The sequence below is a fragment of the Nymphaea colorata genome, chromosome 11 (assembly GCF_008831285.2).
Source record: "Nymphaea colorata isolate Beijing-Zhang1983 chromosome 11, ASM883128v2, whole genome shotgun sequence".
In the NCBI taxonomy this organism is placed as follows: domain Eukaryota; kingdom Viridiplantae; phylum Streptophyta; class Magnoliopsida; order Nymphaeales; family Nymphaeaceae; genus Nymphaea; species Nymphaea colorata.
In genome coordinates, this window is record NC_045148.1 from 10,699,264 (window position 1) to 10,722,766 (window position 23,503).

The following is a 23,503-nucleotide window of genomic DNA, read 5'->3' on the forward strand; positions in this document are numbered from 1 at the left end:
GCTGCGTCGGTGTCAGTGATAACAGCGGTGTACCCTTTAGCTTAGATGCCGCACCCTACCACTTTAAGACACATGAACATAGTGTCTATGAGAATTGAACTGGAGACCTGCCTTTATACAGACCCTTAACTCGACCAGCTACGCTATGCCCCTTGAGGCTTCGAGGCAACAAACTCACAGCCTTTTCCACATAAGAGTAATAAACTGAATTGCCTAACAAGGTGGCAGCGATGTGAAACTAAACATTTCTATAAACCAATCCACATGCAAACACATAAAACATTTGAACGGCCTTCTAAACCAGGCGATTCAATCTTTTGCCCTTTCTTTGTTTTTTTCTCAAGCTAAATGAAACCTAACTACAAGGATCATGTCAACCATATAATTCACTTCTAGAAGATAAAAATATTAGTAATAATTTTTTAATATAAGAAATATTTTTAAAAAACAAATTTGACATTTTTTCATAACCAATAGCAGAGCTAGGGGTGGGCCACTGCCCACACCAACCCATCAAAAATTTCGTTATGATGACTCAAAATCACATGCAGTGACTACGCCAGACTTAGGTCGGTGACTTGAGTATTTCTAGCCACAAAAAATCCTGGCTCTGCCACTGTTCATGACGATCATGAAACTTTAAAATACCACAAAAGATGACGCAGACACGTAGGATTTTTGGAGTTTAGTTGTGTTTCTCCAATGATGGTATCTCATCTATATATCATCGAAGCAAGTGAGAATATTTTGCCATGTTAGGAAAATATTGAATAATGCCGGCGGTTGATGCACCGGGATCAAATGTCCAAATTTCCTCTCAATTCTGGATTTGGATTTAGCTGGGCTTGGATGTGATGCTTCTTAAATCTAAATACAAGTTTAACTTAGACAACTGGACAAGTATCTCCATCCCTCTTCTCATCATTAAATAGTAAAAGTAGAGAGAGTTGTTTGCATTATATATATATATATATATATATATATTCATCTATTTTTGAATTGGCTTTCACAAATTTAACCATATAATTTTATGAAAAGAATTCAAAACTATTTATTTACAAAGAAGTCATGAAACTTCAACGTGCGCAAAAGATTTAACAAGGTTTTAAACATAAGATTGTTATGTAAATCAAGTCTGTCTCTCTCCCTTCTTTTTCTCTTTCAACAAATAATAAATAAATAAATAAGTAAATATTTATTTATATATATAAACGATTAGGTGCAGCTGTGTTAGTTTCTGCTAAAAGTGCATGTCAACTAAAAGGTTTTAGGTCCAACTCCATTATAAAACTGTCCATTGAGTTGGTTCAAATGGCTGAGAGTTATAAAATCCTGGCACGACTCAACTCAATGTTAGCAAAAGTAGTCCTCTGGGTAGAGGCTCGAATTTATTTTGTCTGTCACTTTTTGCCAGAGGGGAGGAGAAAAATAATGAGCTCCACTTGTTCAGCAATGCCCTTTTTTTAATCTATCTCTTTTTGCAGTTGGTTTCAGATAAAGCGAGAAAAGACATTTTTATTTTTTTCTTTGCTCAGCCTTCATGGAAAAGGTGAGGCAAACGGCAGAAGGAATCAACAGCGCAAAAGTTGAACACATCCTCTGCAATACAATTGCAGATAACTTCTAATTTTCTGGAATTCAATTCAATTATTTCGCTGCACGACCTGTAAAGCAGATGTTTCTTTATATCGTATAATAAGAGGGAAAGAGTAGTTGTTATTAGAACTGATCATGATTCTTTAGAATTGAATCATACCCATCTCAATTCTTCAGTAATTTTGGCATCCGCCACAGTAGCAAGATAATCAATGTCAACCCTCTTAATATCTTTGTGACATTGGTAGATTCCACAACAGAGAACTAATATATATGAAACTCTTCAAAATCCTGTGCTCATTTTGGTAGCTGACTCAGTAGAGAATCAACACCAACCACAACTAAATTCTTCACTCATGCAGGTAGCTGCCAAAATAGAGAAACAAACTAATGGCTGCCCTCATCAACATATTGATAAGAATGGTCTTTTCTCCTGTTAGTAATGCAGGGCCCTGCGGCTCCAAGCATGAGGGTGTCCAGACCAGAGTCTTCTTTATTTTTATTTCTTGGTAGCACTAGCACACAATTTCTTATATTTTAATGACTTTAAACCAATGAATAACGTAAACAAAAGGAGCAGGGAGCCAATGGGTAGTTGGCAAGGGGACTGCTGTCCATTGAATTTCAGCTAGAACTGTGCTCGATCGCGACACGCATGTGGGAGTGTGTCTATGCATGCATGAAACACACACACACACACACACACACAAGTTGCATGCACACACACAAACACGCAAACACCACTCCTGTAAGCAGAATCAATAATAGAACTGCAACCAACAGGAATATCCTTGGAGAAATGGCCGTCACTGCTCACACCAAACAAAAACAAACATGACAAAGGCAAGCATCCTTGTTCCATGAACTCAATGAAATCAGCAAAACCACCAGTATCAGCAACAGCTGCAGCAGCCATGGCTTGATGCAACCTCCAGCGAAGACGATAAATCTATTCTACTTGCAGTCAGGCTGTGCTAGAAACTATGGAAAAACAGAGGAAAATAACAGTAAAAACTAACTGCTAAATTTATATTAGAAGCAATTGGCAAAACCACAACATACCGAATACCCACCAACGTCCTCGAAGCTTAAGTAAGATCTTGGATAAAATCAAAACAAACAAAACAAATGATGAATAGAAAAGCTCCTATACTTTGAGATTCAGAAACAAACCTTTTTCTTTTCTCATGGGGCTTATTTACCAAACTCGCATTCTCAGATGTCTTTTTATTTGGAAAAGACTTCGTAGGCGTTGATTTGTCATTGATCAGAGGCTCTGACCAGTTAGGTCGAGTTTTGGGATAGGAAGCAGATTAATCTGACAGATTCATTGTCACCCCTATCCTTCACGCTTCTCTACGTTTGTGCCCCATGAACGGATTTTAGCAAAAGATATAAGACATTCAACAAATTGGGATGCTTGAATCACCTATTCTACCCAAGAAAGATCACGACACGGAAGACAGGAAGGAAAGAAGAAACGTGTGGGCATAGAATGGTTTTGAGGGAAAAAGGTGGGCAAATAAAAGGTGGCTTCAGTTTCTTTCATCTTTCCATCCTAAAGTCATGCATATCCAAATTTATTTCACAAACACAAGGGAGACTCTCTCTCTCTCTCTCTCTCTCTCTCTCTCTCTCTCTCTCTCTCTTTCTCTCTCTCAAACACACACACACACCCAATGATAAACGCAAATTTGCAGCGGCCTTGGATTTAGCATACTGAAATTGCACGAGTTTTGTAAAAACAGCGGCCTTGCACATATGCATTAGAGATTCAATCACTTGATAAAGAGATGTCTTGAAGATCATGTGTCAGGCTTTTTCTGCACTTTCAGATCAATAAGTGGAACTGCACCTGCAGAAACCTTTGTGTGATATGGGCGAGAATTATATGCTGTGGTACAAAGATCCTCAGATAAAAGTATCGTACTGAAACCGAACATCTAATACCATCTTGGAGATCAACTGAGAACAAAGACCTAGGCCTAGCCACAGAACCCAAAACATGGCAACAGAGCCAGAAGCAGCTAAGCAGGCTTTCAGCAGCTCATATGTTAATTGCAGAGCCACATTTAGGTCATATGAATAACGATCCTCCATGCCCAAAAACAGAATTATCCAGAGCCCTGAATTCAGGGATTAAAACAAACTGAAGTTGACAAAGTGAACAACAGGTAAAAAAAGAGAAGTTTGGCTAAACACTGCAAAGCCACATATTTAGCATTATTCTTGGAACTAGACTTGAAGATGCCAGATCAATTTCTTGCCAATCGAAATGTTTGTAACTTCTCCGATCAGTAAGGTGATATTTGTTTATGGTGTGACTTGAAAAATTTGCTTTCTCTATCGAAGAAACTGCTGTACCAGAGATATCTATAAGAAGATCGAACATTAGTATGAAATGGAAACTGTAAAACACAAACTATTCTCAATTTTATCTCCTAAACTATCTTCAAGACAATCAACACATTTTGTATTCAGATACTGCAGCAAGCCGCACATTGACAACAACACTCAAACGTACACCTCTCTCTGGCCCTCATCAAGAAAATGTCTAAAGTGTATTCGAGATGAAGTCAGGCATTGACATTCAAAACCAAGCGTACGTGCATATTAGTTGGTGAAAAAGATTTTTCTCCACAGAAAAGCATCGGGTGTCTCTCATCAAGGACCAGATTTGATCACTTTACGTAGCGCTTCTTGGAAGAAGGAGCGAGTGGTCAAACATCTTCTGCCATGAGATTGAGATGTTGGAGAGAAAACAAAGAAGGAACTTTGTTTGTAGCAGACAACTGTTTCAGATGCAAATCGTACCTGATTGAAAGAATTTTGAACAGTCTCGTACTCGGCAGCTAAAAACAAGAAAAACCAGGTAACTATGAGCAACAGCATGTAGGGACCTTTAAAAGACACAAATCCCATGAATTAAACATGCATGCAGCCGGATCAGCTACATATATAAGGCACAAAAATCAATAAAATTCAGTGGGGAAGAGATATAAATGGTTAGTACGCATGGCAGTGAGACATGCTAAAACGGATGATACATCTGAACCATGGAAAATAGTTGTACCCATTAACATCAGCAACATAGCAAGCATACTGGATCTCTGCTTGTAATATTTCTTTTAAACCATTTCTAACTGACAGTATAGAAACAGCAGTCAGCATCTTGTTTGTTAGTTATGGAAGCATTGTTTTTCTGCAGGATAACAAGTTAGTACAATAATCGACTGCGATTCATATATTCCTTAAGGGGACTGATAGACGGTTTCATGTGTAGCCACGGATTTTCTCTTTTCTTTGAACTTTATTGAGCTTCAAAAGAGATCATATTTCCTTTTTCCTTCTTACCAGTTTGAATTGATCCATTATCTTCTTCTGTAGAAAAATTGAACATGGAAAGTGGAAAATCTCATAACACCTTGCACACGAGCAACAAATCAGATCCAGAAAAATTTCTTTCTTTTCCTATATGAAAGTTGAACATGAAGAACAGAGAACATTTAACACCTCTATAGGGGAGCATATGTCAGACAACACAAATTCTCTCTCTTTTTTTCCTCTTGGAAAAAAGTCTGCACCAGTTACTCCAGCCACTTAGTCTTAATCATGCATGAGACCAATGCAGAACTAGCATGATTTAGATGTGATTTTCAGAAGGAAACGAGTGCCACACCGATATCAACATCTATGTTCGCAAATGGCTGCCACTGAAAATTAGAGATTGATCCCACAAAACAAGAAGAAACTTGTCCCAAAATACAACAGGGTAGAGAACATACATGAGAAATTATCATGAAAATAAAATCCAGCAGGAAAACATTTCAATGGGCAAGTGGACACTCTATACTAAACATGTTCATGAACTAGGAGTCAACACAAGCAATTATCATAAAAATGTCTTCGTGTCAATGCAAATAAATAGCAAATACATTGATATTTGCTAGACCATGGATGTCAAATGTGTATGGCAACTCGAACCAGTGATGCTAAAAAATTGAAGATAGCATCATAAAAGACTAAACCCAACAAAAGGAAATGCAAAAAAGAAGTCCCATGAAGTATTTGCAATATTCTAAAGACAAAAGACTGGCCAACTTCAGGATTGCAACATACCATGATATATTGAAAATATTGGTAATTGTTTCGACTAGTGCTTGAGCATTAGAACTTTTTTTTTTTTTGGTTGTACACGATACAAAATGAGTTATGAGTTATTGGGTTTGAACTCATAGGCTGCATAAAATGCCTCACCATTCACATAAGGCAGAGATAAATGCTTCAACTGTCGATACGGATGAATATGGGAAAAATAACTTTTCCACGTGAAATGAAATGAATCTAACCTAACCAAACCTAATATTAACCTAACCTAATATGAAGTAGCTGCCCTTTTCTTTTTCTTTTTCCGGTATAGGGCAGGGGGGCAGGGCAGTTAACTCTAAAGAACATTTACAAAATGGTGGTCGCTATCAGGTTCTAGTGGTCACAGTCACTCTCGTGTAAAAGTGGGTGAACCACCATAGTCGTTGTCATGTCCCAATGTGTTACTAGAAGTGGGCGAACCATACAACTCCAACTAGGCAGAAAAAAAAGGAGGGGAAAGGCGAAGAGCCATGGCCTCTATGCAAAAATAACCATAAACCCTGAATTAAAAAAAAAAAAAAAACAGATGGCCATTGATGCAAGGTATTTCAAAATGTGAAAGGGTTAGTATTTTTTTTTTGACAATTTTGAATTTGTTTACCTGGATTAGGCCAAGAAAATTGTGTTTGATCTCTACTTAAGTACGGATCTAAAACGCAGATTCATAACTGAATCTGGATTCAAACTCGATATCCAACTGAAATCCAATAAAGCGGAACCTAAGCTCGACGCCGCTGCCGACGGTCACTTTCTGTCCTTCTGCCGACGCCTGACGCCAGCTCCAAACCCTCCGCCCGACTCGGCTTCCGAGCCTTTTCATTCCAGGTTGCTCTGTCTCTCTTTCTTCGCGTGCCATCCGCAGCCATTGGAGAAAATGAGGCTGCCGTTCGTGAGACTGAGACAGGGGCTGCGGCGGCCGCCACATTGCCGACTCATGAGCAGCTCCTATCTCTCTCTCGGCACTTGAGATCCTTTCTCGTTTCATCTTTTCACATTTCCCGGGATTAGAGTTAATCCGATTAATAGGTTGCACGACGTCTTGGAGAACAGCCTTGTGCCGCAAGACAACGACAAATTTACCAACATACAGAAGAGGGGATAAAGAAGGAAATCATCATCAACTCAACAGCAAAATTTTGGCAGTGAACAGGTGTATCAAGGTTACTTCAGTGAAAGTCCTGGCATCACTTTGGCAACAAGGGGAGAACAGGTGTATCTAATTTCTTATGACCCGTCTGCCTTGTAAGAGATTGAGATTTACCTGCATGTCTATGAACAACTAGGCTCATTTCTATTAGTTTCTGCCAAAAATGCTTGCCAATTGTTGTAATGGACTCGTTCACTTGAAAAGGCTTTAGGTCCAACTCCATTATAGAACTGTTCTTCATTGATTTGCTTCAATTGGCTGGCAGTGAATATAAAATCGTGGAATGACCCAACCCATTAAAAATTAACGCTAATACAAGTATTTCTCAGGGTAGAAGCTTGACATTTGCCTGTGATCGTTTTTTTTTTTTGCAGATAAAGGAGAAAAATTATGAGTTCCACTTGCTCAGCTCTGCAGTTTTGTTTTTAAATCTCTTTACTTTTTCAGTTGGTTTATGATAAAGCGAGAAAAAAACATTTTTGATTTTCTTAGCTCGGGTTTCATGGAAAAGGTGAGACAAGCAGCAGAAGGACTCCACTGCATAAAAGTGAAGAGATCCTTTGCAACGTATTTGCAAAAAGTTTTTTAGTTTTAGGAATCCAAATTCAATTATTTGGCCTTTTCTCCAAAACCTTTATGCAGAAATGCTTTAATTCAAAAACTGATTTTAAGAAACAACTGCATCTCACCCGTGAAGCAAGTGTTGTACCTTTATATCGATAAGAAGAGGAGAGACAAGTTGTTTACTGCTTATTCTGTCCAAGCAGTGGAACTCACCCTAATTCTTTTAGAATTGAGTCATAACCCTTCAATTCTTTAGTCATTTTGGCGTCTGCCACAAAAAAGAATCAATATCAACCGTCTTTATTCCTTGGTCATTTTGGAAGATTCCACAACAGAGAAGTAATATATATCAAAGTCGTCTCAATCCTTAACTCATTTTGGTAGCTGCCTCAGTAGAGAATCAACACCAACTGCATCTAAATTATTTACTCGTGTAGCTAGCCAAGATAGAGAATCAAATTAATGGCTGCCTTCGACAAAAGATTTATAAAAATGGCCTTTTAGCCTCTTTGCACTGCAGGGCCTACTGTTTCGCGTGATAGTATCCGGGCCAGAGCCTTCCTATTTTTTATTTCTTGAACAGCCTATCCCATCGTAGCACACTTTCTTGTATTTTAATGAATTAAAACCGATTAACAACATAAACAAAAGGAGCAGGGAGTCAATTGGTGCGCAGCGACCTCTTTGAGATCTATATGAACTCTTCCTGCATAAACACTCTCTCTTGTCATTTTGATATGAATAAAGTTTACCAACCTTTGATCGACGCGAACTTTATAAACCCATTATGGAAGTACAACAAAAGTAGATATGTAGAATACAAGAATACTGATTTGTTGAATCTGAATATGTACTTACACTAAAATGGTTGCTCTGAAGTTGGGATCGGAAGATACACTTCAATTCCTGAATCAGAAGCAAGCGCTTCATCACCAGATCATTTAGTGGGTAGTCATCCAATTTGTTTTCAAAAACCTGACTCAAACAGGGCAATCAGATCTTCACAGCTTTGAGGGGCGTGACACAACCGGGCGGTAAAGTAGCTCACATTTAAGCAACAAAAGGTTCAAATCCCGTAGTTGCTGCCGCACTCTAGAGTCAAAAAATCTACCGTAGGTTTACGGGAGCCTCAAATCAAGCCAGAACCTTGGAGGCATAAAGATACGACCTGAAAGATTTTACTTGGAATACAGTTTTCCCGAAGTACAGACTAAAAAAAAATCATATGTTCTTAATTGGACCATTCCCAACATGATCAAAGCCTATTGATCAAACTAGCAGGATTGGATGGAGCAGTGGCAAGCAATAGCGTTCTAAGGTACAAGAAGACGAAAAACAGAGCTAAGACATCAGAAATGCAGGACAGAAATAAGCAGAACTGCAATTCTTTTTCTTGTTTAAATACTTCAGTGTCAGGTTAGTCTCCTTGTCAATGTTGCTAAACGCATAAATTGTATTGCTCTGCCATCCGCAAAGTAGCTGCTTGCAGTAAAGGAGCTCATCAAGGAACACCTGATATCACACATCTCCAGGAATGAATATGGTCGGCAATCCTTGGCATCGTCTTTCAACTTTTTAGAGTTCGTTTGCAATCCAAATCCTTGTATTATTTTACCAAAATCCCAAGATTAGAACAAGTGAAAGGAATTAATGCCTGATAACTGAAATGGGTGACAGGCATAAGAAATCAGAAATATGGTTGAAACATGTTGCTTGGCAATTAAAATTCCTTCATCTGTCTCGTGCTGATAACTGAAATGGGTGACAGGCATAAGAAATCAGAAATATGGTTGAAACATGTTGCTTGGCAATTAAAATTCCTTCATCTGTCTCGTGATAAAAAATCACCGCTTGTGAGCTCATGTACAGATTTCCAGTTAACAGATTCTCAGTAGCTCAACAAATTTCCAATAATATAGTCTCACAGGTAAAAAGAATATTATGTTTGAACACATGCAATTTTGTTATATTCGATGTATGATTACTGGATTTAGAAATAATACTTAGTCACTTTATTATCTTGATCTTTCCAATAACAAAAAGTGCTGTTGTTTGATCGTGTACTAGAGAACGTATGCCCTAAGAACACAAAGTTCTTTCTCAAATGCCTTCTAAAACTTGGGACTTGCAGATGAAATATCACTACTCAAAATGTTTTATAACTTATGCGTTATCATTTCAAATTTTTTTCATTTTGACATGTGCAATATCACTTATTAGTATACAAAATTTCCAAAATTATTTTTCTTTAGATTTCCTGTTCAAGTGTTTTCCATTTTTTTAAAGTAAATTGGGAGTAGAATACTCAAAACGCTATAATGTAGTTTACTTGGGCTTCGTTGTTAGTATCACAATGTGTTAGGTTAGGAGCAACAAATAATGTAGATTCATAAAATACTATTAACTATTTTATGAATCTGCCCTACTTTTCATGAAACAATAACAATGTGTTACTGTCACTAAAATCCCCTTAAATATCAGTTTTAAGTTTATATTACAACCAAAATAACATGGATTCCTGTGTAAACAAGAAAAGAAAAATTAACCTTTCGAACGGCAGGGCGGCAGCGTTGGTTCGACGAAGAAGGTCTCGGTTCGATCTGGGTACCGCTGACTTGGGACGACGCCCGCCAAAAAAAATACCTGAACCCCGTTCTGTACTATTAAGCGCCTCCGGCCTACCCCTCACTCTCTGTCTTCGATCTCTCGAGAAGACTCTGATGTCTGATGACCCGCGCACCATTTTTTTCTCCTCTGCGGCTGTCGGTCTTCATGATGGCGAGTCGACGGCTTCTCTCTTCTGCCCTCTTGAGGTTCCACCGGTGTTCGTGCCGCTTGCCATTCATCCCTTCCACAGGGATCGAGCCCAAGCTTGATTTGGGGGACGCATCATCGAAAGAACCGTTTTCTTGTGATGGGTACAAGGATTTCCGACTTGTTTCCCATTTTTCGACCAATGTCAGATTTTATCGGCGAGCTTTCTCCTCTGAAGCCATTGAGAGCTGCTGGGCCTGCGGCGCGTCGTCTCCGTTTCTTTATTGTGATTCTTGTGGAAGTATTCAGCCTGTCGATCCTTCCGTAGATTACTTCCAAATATTCGGCATGTAAGTTTCTCCTCTAGAAGTGCTGTTCTTCTCTTATTTCCTTGGTTGGAAGATTGGCCATCATAATCAACAGTGGCGGCAGATTTTCTGGTAAAAGAATCTTCCTTGATTGTGTAATCGTTATGGAAACATAGTATGTGGGCAACGCAAAGTATTCATTAATAGTTTCGATTTTTAGATTGTTTTTTCTTCATGGTCTCTTCATGGCCTATGGAAGTTTGTCGATGACGTAGGAAATTTTATTGGAAATTGATAGGGAGAAGAGCTTCGATGTTGAAGGCCACAGGTTAGAGGCTAGGTACAAAGATTGGCAGAAGAAACTCCATCCTGATTTGGTCCATACCAAATCTGAGGTCCGAACATTTAATCTTGGTTACATACTTAATCCCTTTTCTTCTTTAATGGGTTTTTTCGTGCAAAGATGTGACAAGGAGTCAGTTTGATTGATTCGTTGAAGTATAGTGCAGGGTGGACGATTTCAAAGTGGCTTGTCCTTTCTGTTTTATTGATTGGTTCTCTTGGGTTATGGCGCAGAAAGAAAAGGCTTATGCTGCTGAACAATCTGCTCGTGTAATTGAAGGTTACCGCACATTGACTAAGCCATTGACAAGGGCATCATACTTGGTAAGCGAATGATTCCTATCTACATTATTGCGTGTATTTACAGCAAAGCCTTCTCTAACAGTAGGAGTCTAATTTTTTTTTTCCATTTTGGGTGAAAGGATACCATGTTTGAATGTTTCATCAATTTTATGTGTGTATGGATGTGTATGTGTCATGTGTGTGTCTCGTCTCCCACTTCCTTATCTTTGCAACCGATGTCTTGCTGCAGACATATCCATATAATGTCCTGTCCTGCATTCTCCTTGCGATATGCGGATTATAAGTCTGAAGCATGTCTGGCACCTGTGGACTATGATCTTTACATCTATATAATGATATCTGAAATGCATTAGGACATAATTTTGCTGTGGTTTTGTTCCTTCTCCTAGAAGTACTCTCTCTCTCGCTCTCTCTCTTTCTCTCCATACAAAGGGACAAGGGCAAATGTATATCCCAATAGCAGGTGACTTGCGTGCTAAAGTAGAAGCTGTGTGTGAATTTGTTGAGGTTTCTCTCTCTCTCTACCTCTTTCGCTAGCTTTCCTTGCATTTGACACAGTCATGCTGTGGGTTGGTCTATAACGGGGAGATGATACTAATTTGGAACATTAGTATTCATGGCGCTTGCAGTTCTAATCTTGAATATAGGGTTGCTCTTTTTTGTTCTATATAAGTAGGAATGAGATGGCTAATATTGTTGGGCTATTATGCTAATGAGACTTGCCGTGTTTGTCTTGGTAGTTGCAACTCGAAGGTGTTCATGTCGACCAAGAAAAAACAATTTCAGATCCTGAATTACTCATGGAGGTAACAGATCGAGGAACCCCGATATCCTGACTTTGCCTACTGAGGCTTTATCTGGAGAGAACTGAAGCCATAAATGTCCTCATTAGCATACCTCCTCTGTTAATTCTATGACAGGCCATGGAGATCAGAGAATCCGTAGATGAAGCAACCGACGCCAAATCTCTAAACCATGTTAAATCTCAGGTATGCTCTTTCATGTAAGTGCATATGCCCGATTCACATTTTCATTCTTCCGTAGGTCCCCAGTTTTAGATGACGTCCTGATTTTTTGTGTTTGCAGATCGACAGCAAACTAGAACACTGGCGTAATTTGTTTAGAATTGCATTCAGGAGCCGTGATTTTGAAGATGCTGTCAAGTCAATTCAGAGGATGACGTACTACGAGCGTGCCGTTGAAGAAATAGTGAAAAAACTGTGATGTTTCTCATTTGGATTACAGAGTTCAGGCACCTGTCTACTTCGGTTGTCTCGCTGAAGGAGGTCAGCAGTCCTGTATGTGGGAGGCCGTGTCGAGGATGGAAGACTGTACTGGTGGTCAGGACAGGAGTGTTGGAGAGCGCTTTCACAAACTGCCATGAGAAACGAACAAAATGCCATCTGCTTTGATCATACCCAGGGAACTTAATATTCTCACTCTTCACTGGGGAAAAGATTCCCTCTTCCAGCATGATAAACACGACATAATTGTATTGAAAAAGTAATTGATATTAAATATCTTCAGTTAATAATTTCCTGGGCGCATGTTATGCACTATCCATTGGGTCATACTGACGTGAGTCCTACCTAGACCACTATTAGGGAAGGATTTCCTGTATCTCTTTTGGTTGACTAATTGTATTTCTGCATTGCGATCCAAGAAGGAGAATATGTGTACATGTTGATCCCTCAAGTTGAATCTGCATATAGTGGGTTTCCTGCCTCTTGGTTTGAATTCTGCTTGAAGGTATTGATTATAAAATGTTCGTCCTGAATTTGTTTCAGGTTGGTGGTTCTTGTGTGCCATGGATAGTATCGAATGTTGTTGAGCTCGCTGTTTTCTGTCTGATATCAGCCACATTGTGGATTTTTGAGGGGCTTTTGCCACAAAAGTATATCCTTTGGCCTTTCGAAATCAGACCGTTGATCACCTTGGCTAGTTATACTGCCAGTCATGCAAGCAAACAAAGGCTCTTTTCCTCATTTAAAATTTTATAGAGATTCAAGATGGCACATCTCAAATGTGTGCCTTAACTGTAACTACAAAGCAGATCAGCCAAGCAACAGGCAACACCCTAAACTCCAAGGACACAGACCAAGAATCTTACTGAGCTACCTCAAACCCAAAAGGTCGCCACCTATATCAAGCAAAGTACCTTCAGTCCTGGAGGACAGTTGCAGGGTCAGCAATTTAAACAACAAGAGATACTTTCTGCATATACCTCTGGGTGGATCAGAGAGGTGAGAGGAACAACAGGTGCATCGAAAAGTTTTGACATTTCTCTCCAGAGGGTCAGATCTGAGTTTTCCCTTCGAATTCAGTATTCGATTCTGAAAAGTGTCATGCATGTCACAGTTTGTGGGTTATGTCGATTTTGAGCCAAAGCGAGGCCGTGCGCAAACCTTGACCATATATGCTACAGCCATAGATAGCAGGATCCCTCGTGACTGCTGTCACTTGATCCAGACTCTCACGAGGTGAACGCTTTTTGGTTGGCATGACCTGGGAGTAGACTTCTTAATCCAAAAACCTAAGATGAATGAGGCCAATCGATTCTGTGAACCTAAGATGGTTAATTTAGGGAAGCCTGATCAATCATGAAAACCATGGCTTAATCAGCAGGTCTTAAGTTCCGACTGAAACTTCTACCAAATTCTATTCTCATTGCATGGCAGTTAGTCATACGATCACTGAGGAGGTTGTGGGTTCGAAGCATCGTGTCACCAGCAAAGACTTGCTTTTTCTTTGAGTGGAAGAAGGAAAGTCTTGAATAGAGAAAGAAGTCAGGGCAACAATAATGCACCACCCTCCAATCAAGTTGCAGCGACCAACCATTTCCTAATCTTGAGTTTATTTATTGATCAGTAGACATGACCCTTGCTATTGCGGCATCTTAATGACTGACCCCTAATTTCCTTTTAACCTGAACCGTACTCAACCGCTCCTGTATCTCTATCTCCTACCCTACTTTCTGTTCTCCGCCTTTTGAGGGTGTACTGCAAGTTCGCAGCCTTTTTGCTCTCAGAAAATCTACATCTCTGGTGTTGTCAGAGTGATATGGAAGGTTCGAAAGATGCTGACTCTGATTCGTGCACAGAACCCCATGTTGGAGGACGAAGCTCTCCCGCTGAGAAAGGCCTCGAAATTGGCTTCGACGCTGATATGGAAAGACACCCACCTCGCTTCCCTCGTTGGACAAGGCAGGAGATCATAGTTTTGATTGAAGGGAAGCGGTTAGAGGAATCCAAGGGCAGGAAATATAGGGTAATTGATGGTGAGAGCACTGCCAACGTCGAGTCTAAGTGGTCCTCAATCTCTTCCTATTGCAAGAAACACGGCGTCTACAGAGAAGCAGTCCAGTGCAGGAAGAGGTGGAGCACCCTTTCGAGAGATTACAAGAGAATCAAAGAGTGGGAGGCGACGAACAGAAACGCGTCTTTTTGGGTATTGAGGACCGACTTGAGGAGAGAGAACAAGCTCCCCGGGTTTTTTGATCCAGAGCTGTATGAAGTGCTGGAGAGATGCTTTGGTGGCAAAAGAAACGATCATTTTTCTGTGAAGGTTGAGCCGGAAGCGGTTTTGGATGATAGCCAGGCAAAACCTGATGAAGGGTTGTTCTCAGATGCTGAACACTCTGTCCATGAAGATGCCGTCCCTGAAAGCCCGGAGAAACAAATTGTGGATAGCCCCTCTGTTACTCCAGGTAAGCCTTCTTCAATTTTGTTTTATGGTGTACTTAGTGCTGCAAAAAATATGTTACAGATGAATTTCATGTTTCGATCGATTTGGTTATTCGTGAAATTTTTATTTGCTTTTGTTGCTATGTTATTAAAAATTCAGGCATCCAACCGGATAAGACGGCAACGCCATGCTCAACTGCAGAGAGGGGTTCCCCTTCCCACATTCAAGGTAAGAAGAGAAGGCTCTCGAGTCCAGAAGAGAATGGTGGTAGGAACGCGAGGCAGCAGCAAATTCTTTCGGTTCTTGAAAGAAACGGGATGGCTTTGAGTGCTCATATTGCAGCACATAATTTGAATTGCGAACTGGATAGAAACCAGAGAGCTGAACAGGGGAAGAATTTGATTGGCGTCTTGGCCAAATTGGCCGACACGTTGGGTAGAATTGCGGACAAATTAGCCTGAGCTTTGTCTTCTTTTCCAAAATTATGATAGGAGCTGGTCAACTTGCTTTTGCAGGCTTACACTGGATAGGAAAAAATGATGTATACTGTTGTATGGAATTTTCTTTCGTTGTATGATATACAGAGCATTATATAGAGTCTGTGAGCTGCATCTTTAGTTCTGTTGCCTCTATTGCATCTGCTATCAAATGACAAGTATTCTGGAATTACAGTGCGATCACTTTTAACATATTAGATGCTAGTTTCTTATCCTTGCTTCCGAGTTAATCTTTTGAATTCGAGGATGCTTTGTGACAACGGATGCATAAATTTCCTTGCCTTGGGTGGCCTTCCACAGTCTGGTTTTTTGGGGCTTGACTAGTAGAGACAAAGTTGTGATGCAGGTCATCTAATGTTTGCCTGTAAATATCATTCATTCTAATAAATGGAAGGGAGCCTAACTCCCAGCATACTGCTGTTGGAAATTTCCTTGCCTTGTGCTTTTTTTTTCCTAGTGGAATTCTTCTTGAAGATGAAAAAGCATGAGTTTGTTGAATGCTTTTCTTTTTGTAGTTGAAATTTCTGAGCTGGGTTATCATTTTTATTTTCTGATTAGTTGAAGTGAGGGTTTGGCCATTTCAATTGTAACTTCTTAGATGGCAAGAAACCCTTTAAGAAGGAAAAACCTAGGTGAGCCCTGAGCAACAAGCCTTACAACGACAAAACACCATGGGATAGCTGAGGCTGCAGCATGGCAGGGTTTGAACTTTGAACTCATTTCTCTATTTCAATTGTAATTGATGTGTGACTTCTGTGTTCCTTAACTGCCCGTTGTTGCAAACTTATTCAGTGTTTCAGATCCTCAATCTTTATTCTCAACATGCTGACACAATCACACGATGGTTGTGGCATGGGTGGTAACTGATCACATGGCTCAGGCAGATGACTACATGTGTGGTTAAGTCAAAATCTTGATTTGAATCTATTTTACATTGTTTGATTCCAGGAATAACTTCGCAACGTCTCTGAGGCAGTAAAACACCTTTTTGCACCATCTAATTGAAGCCTTTGGGTTCCTGTCATTGTAAAGCAGGAGCTGCTCCGTTCAGGTGAAACTTAGCTTCAAATGCATCCTGTACATCAACAGGTCTTTACTTTTATATTAGAATATGGCTTTTCTGGTAATTACACTGAAATTATTGTATTTAGCTGACTCTTTTATATTCTTCCCAATTTACTACATAATTCTGCATTTCATGCTTTGATTTGCTGAATTAAGAATTCACTTTTATTCTTTTAATTGGTAATTGGTCGCTTGTTAAGTTTCTGAGCAAAAACATTGTGAGAGGTCAAGTTGGAATTTAAGAGTGAGAACGTCCGTCGAAGTAAATTATTTCAAGTACCAACTTTCTCTTCTTACACTGTCATTGGATATATTATGTTTTGTGTTGTTTTGTTGAAATTTCTACTGAACAGCTTGGGGGTGTCCATGGTAGATTATCTAATAATGGATTTTCTGCAGTATTTTCTTCCCATCAGATTCTAAGTACAACATGAGTAGAGTTGCCTGAAGCAACTCCCTTTTGTGTAATGTGCCCACAAACAGTGCAAGCATGTTTTGGGGCAATTTATCAATAAAATATGCAGGACATAATTGGCTGCTTGTTTCTATGTTTACATTATGCTTCCTAGATGAAATACCATGTTTTTCTACGTTGTATAGTACTTGTCATCTTTTTCTTGCTGCATGATCTTCATAAAGATTTGATCTTAGTTTTCAGATTGACAGGGATGGTTATTTCTGGAAACAGTAGCCTAAGAAAGTTTTGAGGTGATTAATTACGGGATCACACATAAAAATTATGAGGATTGTCCTCAGATGTATAATGATCGCAGAACTTTCTTTAGGTCTTTATAGATTCATCTTTTCCTCTTTACCTTTTGCGTTTCCTCACTTCAGCTTTCTCTTGGTTCTTCACTTTTCTTACTGGCTTTCTCTTTTATAATCCACTGCATCTTGGCTGCTTTCATATTGTAGTATGAAATTGTCATAAATGCTTATTGTATTCTCAAAGTGCCTTGCTTGGAAATTTATGGGCCTCGTCTCCTTGATTGCTACGTTCAGCCTCTGACGGAGCTCCAGCTTTTCTTCATCTCACTATACTTCAGAAAGGAATTTCAGATCTTGTGTAGATTTATAATATCAAGTGTTTGTGGTTATCATGCTAACGACATATTGCTACCTGTCTTATACTCTCGCTTGAAATGAAAGTGACGGCCCTAATAGTTTTTTGCATGATGCATGGTTATATTTGCTTTAGAGGAAAGAAAAGTCTAGAGGAAAACAGGGAGGTGATGCTGAGGAGCAATAACTTTAGAAAAGAAAATCTTCCTGCTCTTTCTATTTAAAATGCTGCCGACAGTCAGCGGGCAAGATCAGATCTCATGTTCTTCTAGTTGGCAGTTGTGAGAACTCCATTGAAGAGCATTGCAGCAACTAGTTATTTGCTCCTACCGAACGGAGCAATTAAATGTATACCTATTTATGGTTCTTTTATGTGCGAGCGAATCTAGAGTAACCTTTTGCAGATGGAGAGAATAGAGTGTCAAAGGTCAAGAAAAAATAAAACCAAGCTGCCAGTAAAACTTCTCACTGCAATTGGAGGTTTACTTTTCCTTTTTCCTTGACCTGCAAGGGAAGAAAAGGTGACCTCCGTTATGGATGTTAATGCAAGGGAAGCTTATATGCAACTATTGTCTCGTCATCTTGAAATCTCAAAAAGTGAACCACCATGAGCTCACCATAATATATTCTCAATGGGTCACTACCCTAGCTTAGCTTCGACAGATGTTAACAAAGGGGAAGGCTGTATATGCTGCTGCTGTCTCATCATTTTAAATCTCAGAAAAAGTGAGCAACCATGAGCTCACCATAATATATTCTCAATGGCACTAACCTACCTTATCTTCGACAGTTGTAGGCCACTAGAATGGGGGGATCACCCATGTTGAACAACCCTAGTAATACTATTTAAGATGGATGCCCTTTTGATGATGAAGATGACTATGATGTGAACAGAGGTGCATCTCTAAGTTGTGTTTCATCGACCGAAAAAGGGAAAAAGAGCACTAAAACCATGGAAGAAATTCGTATTGCTACAGCAAACTTCACAGCAATAGTGTAAAACTTCTGCCTGCCATCATCAGTTACGTGCTTAGTGCAATATGCGTTTGCTTTTACAAGTCTCATCAGTCACCTCTTTCCAACCACAAACTTACAGGACTATTTTCAGTCAATTCGTGTTATCAGAGACGAAGTAGACCCTTTCTTGAGGTTTATACCCAACAAAGGGCCTTGAATTGGACTGATTCCTAACTTGACCGAGTCGACAAGTCTACTCACTGACCTGGTGTCCCGATCAACCTTTGGACGAGACTTGCAGGGAAGATGTAAACGTAAAAATGTTTCCAGTAACCATTTCCTTCGCATTCAACAGTTTTTTCTTGGAGAGAGAGAGTCTTTCAGTGGAGACTTCAAAATGTAAACTAAATTTAATAGATATTGGGCAGATGCGTTTCTCCACAAAAGGGTGAAAAGGCATCTCCTTCGGCGAGCAGTCGTTGCAGTAAGGCAGCGGTCGTCCACCACCACTGGCCTAAGTTTTACTGGTTTAGATTATCCAGTTGGACTGGTTTAGATTAGCTGGCCGTGGAATGGGCTGTGAATTGATGATGAAACCACCCTGTAGCTTCGGGGAATTGGGTATTGATATAATTATAATATTGGTGTTCGTCGCAAAAAGGGACAGTCTCTTCCCTGCAACCTATGAGGTCTGTCAGTCCTTTAATGCTGCTCTGCGTGTTATTAATTCACATGGTCCTCAGGGAATCAGGAATACGTCAACCTTTTTTTTTTTTTTTTTTTGTAGTAAAACAAGATTTGCACTTTCCTGTGAGGAGTGATGCAACTGTTCTGCCGTTGACAGGACTTTTCCCTGTCAAGATTAGAATTGCGTTTACAATCATTCACCGGAGCTTTCTCTGTTCTCTGGAGTTTGCAGAAGCGACGATCAAGCTTCTTTAACAAATGAATTGTATTAGTGGGTAGCTGTTCACTGCTAATTTCCACAAACTTCAAGGAGCACCACCACACAAATGGGTGCGGAGTCTTTACGTCGATCAAGGGATAAGAAGTGAAACCAGATGGTTATTATGTGTATCGTCCGAATGAAAAGCGACCGATCCGTTAAAGTGTCGTCAGCCAGAGCGATGCTCTAGGTATTTGCGCCTGAGAGTGCTTTCTCTCTGCTGTCCTATTGTAGCTCTCCTTTTTCTTTGGGATCAAGTTTTATAAGTTGTTCCTTGTATATAATGAAGATAAGTAGAAGGTAGACCATATTGTTAATGAGTAAATATATATATTTACTTTAATGCACTTTAATGCCTAAACATTACATGTGCACAATGAATATTTTTAATTATATTGTTATTTCATATTTTTATCATTATCTCATATCTTTGTCATTATTTCGTATCCCTCTAATTTTTTAATATACAATATCTCATACCCCATGCCATTATCATATCTCTTCCTATCATTATCATTATCTCATACCCTTATTATTATCATACCCATCATCTCATGTCCCCCTACCATACCCTTATTATTATCATACCCATCATCTCATGTCCCCCTACCATTATGATACCATTATGATGAACTCATAACATCTCATACCCATTATGGCATGCTCTTGTCATTATCATACTTGTGTTGTTATCATATACTCCCGATTATTATCATATCTTTATTATTATATTGTATTCATTATTTCATACCCTTGTTATTATCATACCTATGTCTTATCTCACATCCATTATCTTATGCCCCTGCTCATTATGATGAACCCATAACATCGCAGACCCATTATGTTATGCTCTTATCATTATCATATTCATTTTGTTATCTCATACCCATTATTTTATACCTCAATCATTATCTCATACTTGTATTGTGGGTATGAGATAATGATTGAGGTATGAAATAATAACAAGTATGAGATAACGACAAGAATATAAGATAATGATAATGAAATGAAACAATGATTTTGAGATAAAGACAAAAGTATGAGATGATGTATATGAAATAACAATATAGGTATGAGATAATGACAAATGATGAGATAACACTATGAGCGAGATAAAAAAAAAACGTTTTTTACCCCTTAAAAGGGCATATTAGTTATAACAATCTATGTATACAAACTTGACAAGTTTTACCTTGATCAAATCTCAAAATCTTTTTTTGTGGCTTTTTTTGTCCATACGAAAGTTTTCTTTTTGTATTAATAATGGGTATTTTTTGTCATGATTAAAATGTCGATGAAAAAATTCATACACATACACCGCACATCGTATGTAGTCAGCTTGATGCATGAAGATCACTCATGAAAATCATTTATGCAATTTCTCAACAATGGGGTGAATATTTAGATTGGAAATAACCTCGTATCTGATCTCAAATCCCTAAAGTGGATTTCATGGTTGAGGATTTGAGATCCACATTACATTACCAAAACCATGGATGTTTAGTCCAAGAAAAAATGGTCCGGGTGGCCTGAGAGTTTGACTACATATTGGCAATGGCATTGCAAGATCTTGAAGCCTGTTGGAGAATAGTAACATTATACTACTTAAGTTAAAAATTGGTTAGATTTGATGGACACTTAAAAAAAAAAATATTTTATAAAATTATTCATTAAGATCTATAAAACAGTAATAATATGCTACCTAAGCCCAACAGCTCTGTGGAGAGGTTCCTTAGAGTCAAACTTCCGTCACTACGGGAAAATAGAAACTAATTTAATAAAGTGCATTTTTTATTTTGACAGACAACCTGTTTTTACATTATTTATGAAATAGTTATTATGCTTTAACATTATTATTTTAATTTTATGATATTACATTGAAATCTCCAGCATCCAAGCAGACCAGACCAGCTCGCTTATGTAGCCGGAGAAAAGTGGAACACGACAGTTAATAACGGCACGCAGTAGGTAGACGAAGTAGACAGTTTAGTTGCTTAACAAACAAAGAGGACGTCCGGTCTTTCAAGACAAACCAGATCTACAACAGACAGCAGAAAGGATCACGAAACGAGGAAGACGATGAGGGATAGCAGCCATAACCCATGTTCTGAGCAGAGTTACAGCTTGAAATTGCCGCAGCTTGTCCCCTTGGACAGCAAGTTCGAGCTGAAGCCCATCTTCGAGCTCTCGAGATCGAACTGCAACAAGTTGTTCTCGAGCTGGTAGCCGCCGATCACAATGGACTCCCTCGACTCCACCCCTCCGTCCACGAACCCCAGGCACATTACCCCATTGCCGGCCGCCACCATAGAGTTGGCCCCCGCGATCTTCCACGCGGCACTCGCGCCTTCGAAGAACAGCTCGATCTCCGGCACTGCCCACCCCGTCCTGGTGTTGGCGACGTTCGCCGTGCTGAAGCACGCCCCGAAGGGCTTCACTGCCGCCACCCTCTTTATGTTCCGCGCGGCCGCCTCCCTCACAAAGGCCACCTCCACGGCACTGTATATGGAGCTCTCTAGCCTAGTGTAGGGCACCACAGTGCTGATCTTCGTCCCGCCTTTGGACTTGTGTATGTCGAGCAGCGTCGTGTTCACGGGCACCGTCTTCCCGCTCACAGCAATTGAGGTAACCTTTACGAAGTACTCGACGGAACGCTCGCCGGCGAAGTAGGCGCCGGCTGTGCTGACGGGGTTGAAGAGGAGCTTCGTGTAAGCCATCGACTGCGAGACGTCGACGCCAGGCTGCATCACGTAAGGCCCGTCCCCAAAGAAAATGACACCGGGGGACGCCGCCGACGGCGACAAGCAGAGAGCGAACTTCCTCTTGAAGCCGAACGCAGACGCGAGCTGGTGGGGAGCAGCGACGGCCGTCCGCCCGAGTCCGAGCATGCCCCGGCTCCCTGCGGCCAGACCGGGCAGCAGGAGAGTCGCGCCGCACATGAAGACGAAATGCGTTACGGTGGCGGGAGGCCCGGAGCTCCGGCCGTCGGTGGAACGAAGAACGAGCGTGTCGTCGGAAAGGTCGCCGCTGGTGGAGAGGTGGGTGATGGTGTTGCCAGGGGAGCCGCTGCAGGTGTTGTTGTTGCAGCCGGGTCTGGGAGGGGAGTAGCAGGCGCCGGTGCAGCCCAGCGCGCCGGCCGCAGCGCAGGTGGCCGCGCCACAGGGAACTGGGCGGAACGTGGAGGACTGATAGTCTTTGGTGCAGTCGACCCAGAGGAAGCCGGAGCCGAGGTCGACGACGAACTTGTCAGAGCGGAGAGGGGTCTTGTGCTGCAACGAAACGACATACTGCTTGGTGGCGGCGTCCTTGGCCACAGGAAGGACGAGAGCCGTCAAAGGAGAGGCCGCCGCTGCGGAGCTGCATGGAAGGCTGCCATGGAAGAAGAGGAGGAAGAGGAAGCAGAGGTTGAGGGAGAAACTCCAGGGAAGAGCCATGGGAGCCGAGTGAGGAAATGCTTTGGTTTCAAGAGATTCGATTACAGAAGAAGTGGGTCCGAATGGAGGAAGTCTGAGTCAAACGCGGCTACGGGTCACGAGGAAGGACCCAGTCGGGTACATCATCCATCAATTTGTTCAGATGCTGATATTGTCAAAAAAGATGAGAATCCTCAACTGACCATTCAATTTTCTTATATATATATATATATATATTTCTCATTGGATGTTGATAATTAATGGTAGTAGTCTACAACATAGTGTATATTAGTGAATCTGAACCGCATCTAAGTAAATAACATTGGTGAATTCGTCTCTGTGGTCCGATTTTATGAAGTTAAGAGAGTGAAGAACTAAACATTAAGGAGATGCTTTAGGAGGAACGACGCCCCTACTTCTAAGAGTTTTTGAGGGCAATAATTGGCGTAGTAAGGAGGGAAGCTGCGTGTGAAGATCTTTCCCATTGAATATCTTGGAAGATGAGCATTCATGAGCAATAAATGGCTTGGCCTTCTTGCACTGTCGTTCACGAGTCATCCTATCCTAAGCAAGTAAATGCTTCTCTAGCTGTATTTATTGTACGTATCTACTTTCTGACTAGGCTTCATTTTTACAAGAAGAATACTTTCTTCGAATACATGTTTGAAGAACTTCAAATTCTTGTTCTGCAATCAATTGCTAGATTAAGAGCATCA

General features: G+C 40.4%; 3 protein-coding genes across 3 annotated transcripts; 2 read left to right on the plus strand and 1 right to left on the minus strand.

The window, feature by feature from the left end:
* Positions 1 to 10,116: 10,116 nt before the first annotated feature.
* Positions 10,117 to 12,844, plus strand: LOC116264172 (iron-sulfur cluster co-chaperone protein HscB homolog). Its single transcript, XM_031644243.2, has 6 exons — positions 10,117 to 10,560; positions 10,817 to 10,913; positions 11,095 to 11,184; positions 11,904 to 11,969; positions 12,084 to 12,152; positions 12,250 to 12,844. The coding sequence occupies exons 1-6, from the start codon at positions 10,184 to 10,186 to the stop codon at positions 12,385 to 12,387; spliced, it is 837 nt and encodes a 278-aa protein (XP_031500103.1). The 5' UTR covers positions 10,117 to 10,183; the 3' UTR covers positions 12,388 to 12,844.
* Positions 12,845 to 13,096: 252 nt separating this feature from the next.
* Positions 13,097 to 15,536, plus strand: LOC116264171 (trihelix transcription factor ASR3-like). Its single transcript, XM_031644241.2, has 2 exons — positions 13,097 to 14,869; positions 15,007 to 15,536. The coding sequence occupies exons 1-2, from the start codon at positions 14,224 to 14,226 to the stop codon at positions 15,306 to 15,308; spliced, it is 948 nt and encodes a 315-aa protein (XP_031500101.1). The 5' UTR covers positions 13,097 to 14,223; the 3' UTR covers positions 15,309 to 15,536.
* A 5,807-nt stretch (positions 15,537 to 21,343) lies between these two features.
* Positions 21,344 to 22,882, minus strand: LOC116264170 (probable aspartic proteinase GIP2). Its single transcript, XM_031644240.2, has one exon. The coding sequence runs from the start codon at positions 22,806 to 22,808 to the stop codon at positions 21,492 to 21,494; it is 1,317 nt and encodes a 438-aa protein (XP_031500100.1). The 5' UTR covers positions 22,809 to 22,882; the 3' UTR covers positions 21,344 to 21,491.
* Between the last annotated feature and the right edge of the window lie 621 nt (positions 22,883 to 23,503).

Bases quoted from the DNA above. Each gene is read 5' to 3' on its own strand.
- LOC116264172 (XM_031644243.2), top strand. From the start codon at position 10,184: ATGACCCGCGCACCATTTTTTTCTCCTCTGCGGCTGTCGGTCTTCATG. The intron at 10,914-11,094 runs GTCCGAACATTT...GTTATGGCGCAG, and splicing joins TGGTCCATACCAAATCTGAG to AAAGAAAAGGCTTATGCTGC. The intron at 11,970-12,083 runs GTAACAGATCGA...ATTCTATGACAG, and splicing joins ATCCTGAATTACTCATGGAG to GCCATGGAGATCAGAGAATC.
- LOC116264170 (XM_031644240.2), bottom strand. From the start codon at position 22,808: ATGGCTCTTCCCTGGAGTTTCTCCCTCAACCTCTGCTTCCTCTTCCTC.
- LOC116264171 (XM_031644241.2), top strand. From the start codon at position 14,224: ATGGAAGGTTCGAAAGATGCTGACTCTGATTCGTGCACAGAACCCCAT. The intron at 14,870-15,006 runs GTAAGCCTTCTT...TTAAAAATTCAG, and splicing joins TAGCCCCTCTGTTACTCCAG to GCATCCAACCGGATAAGACG.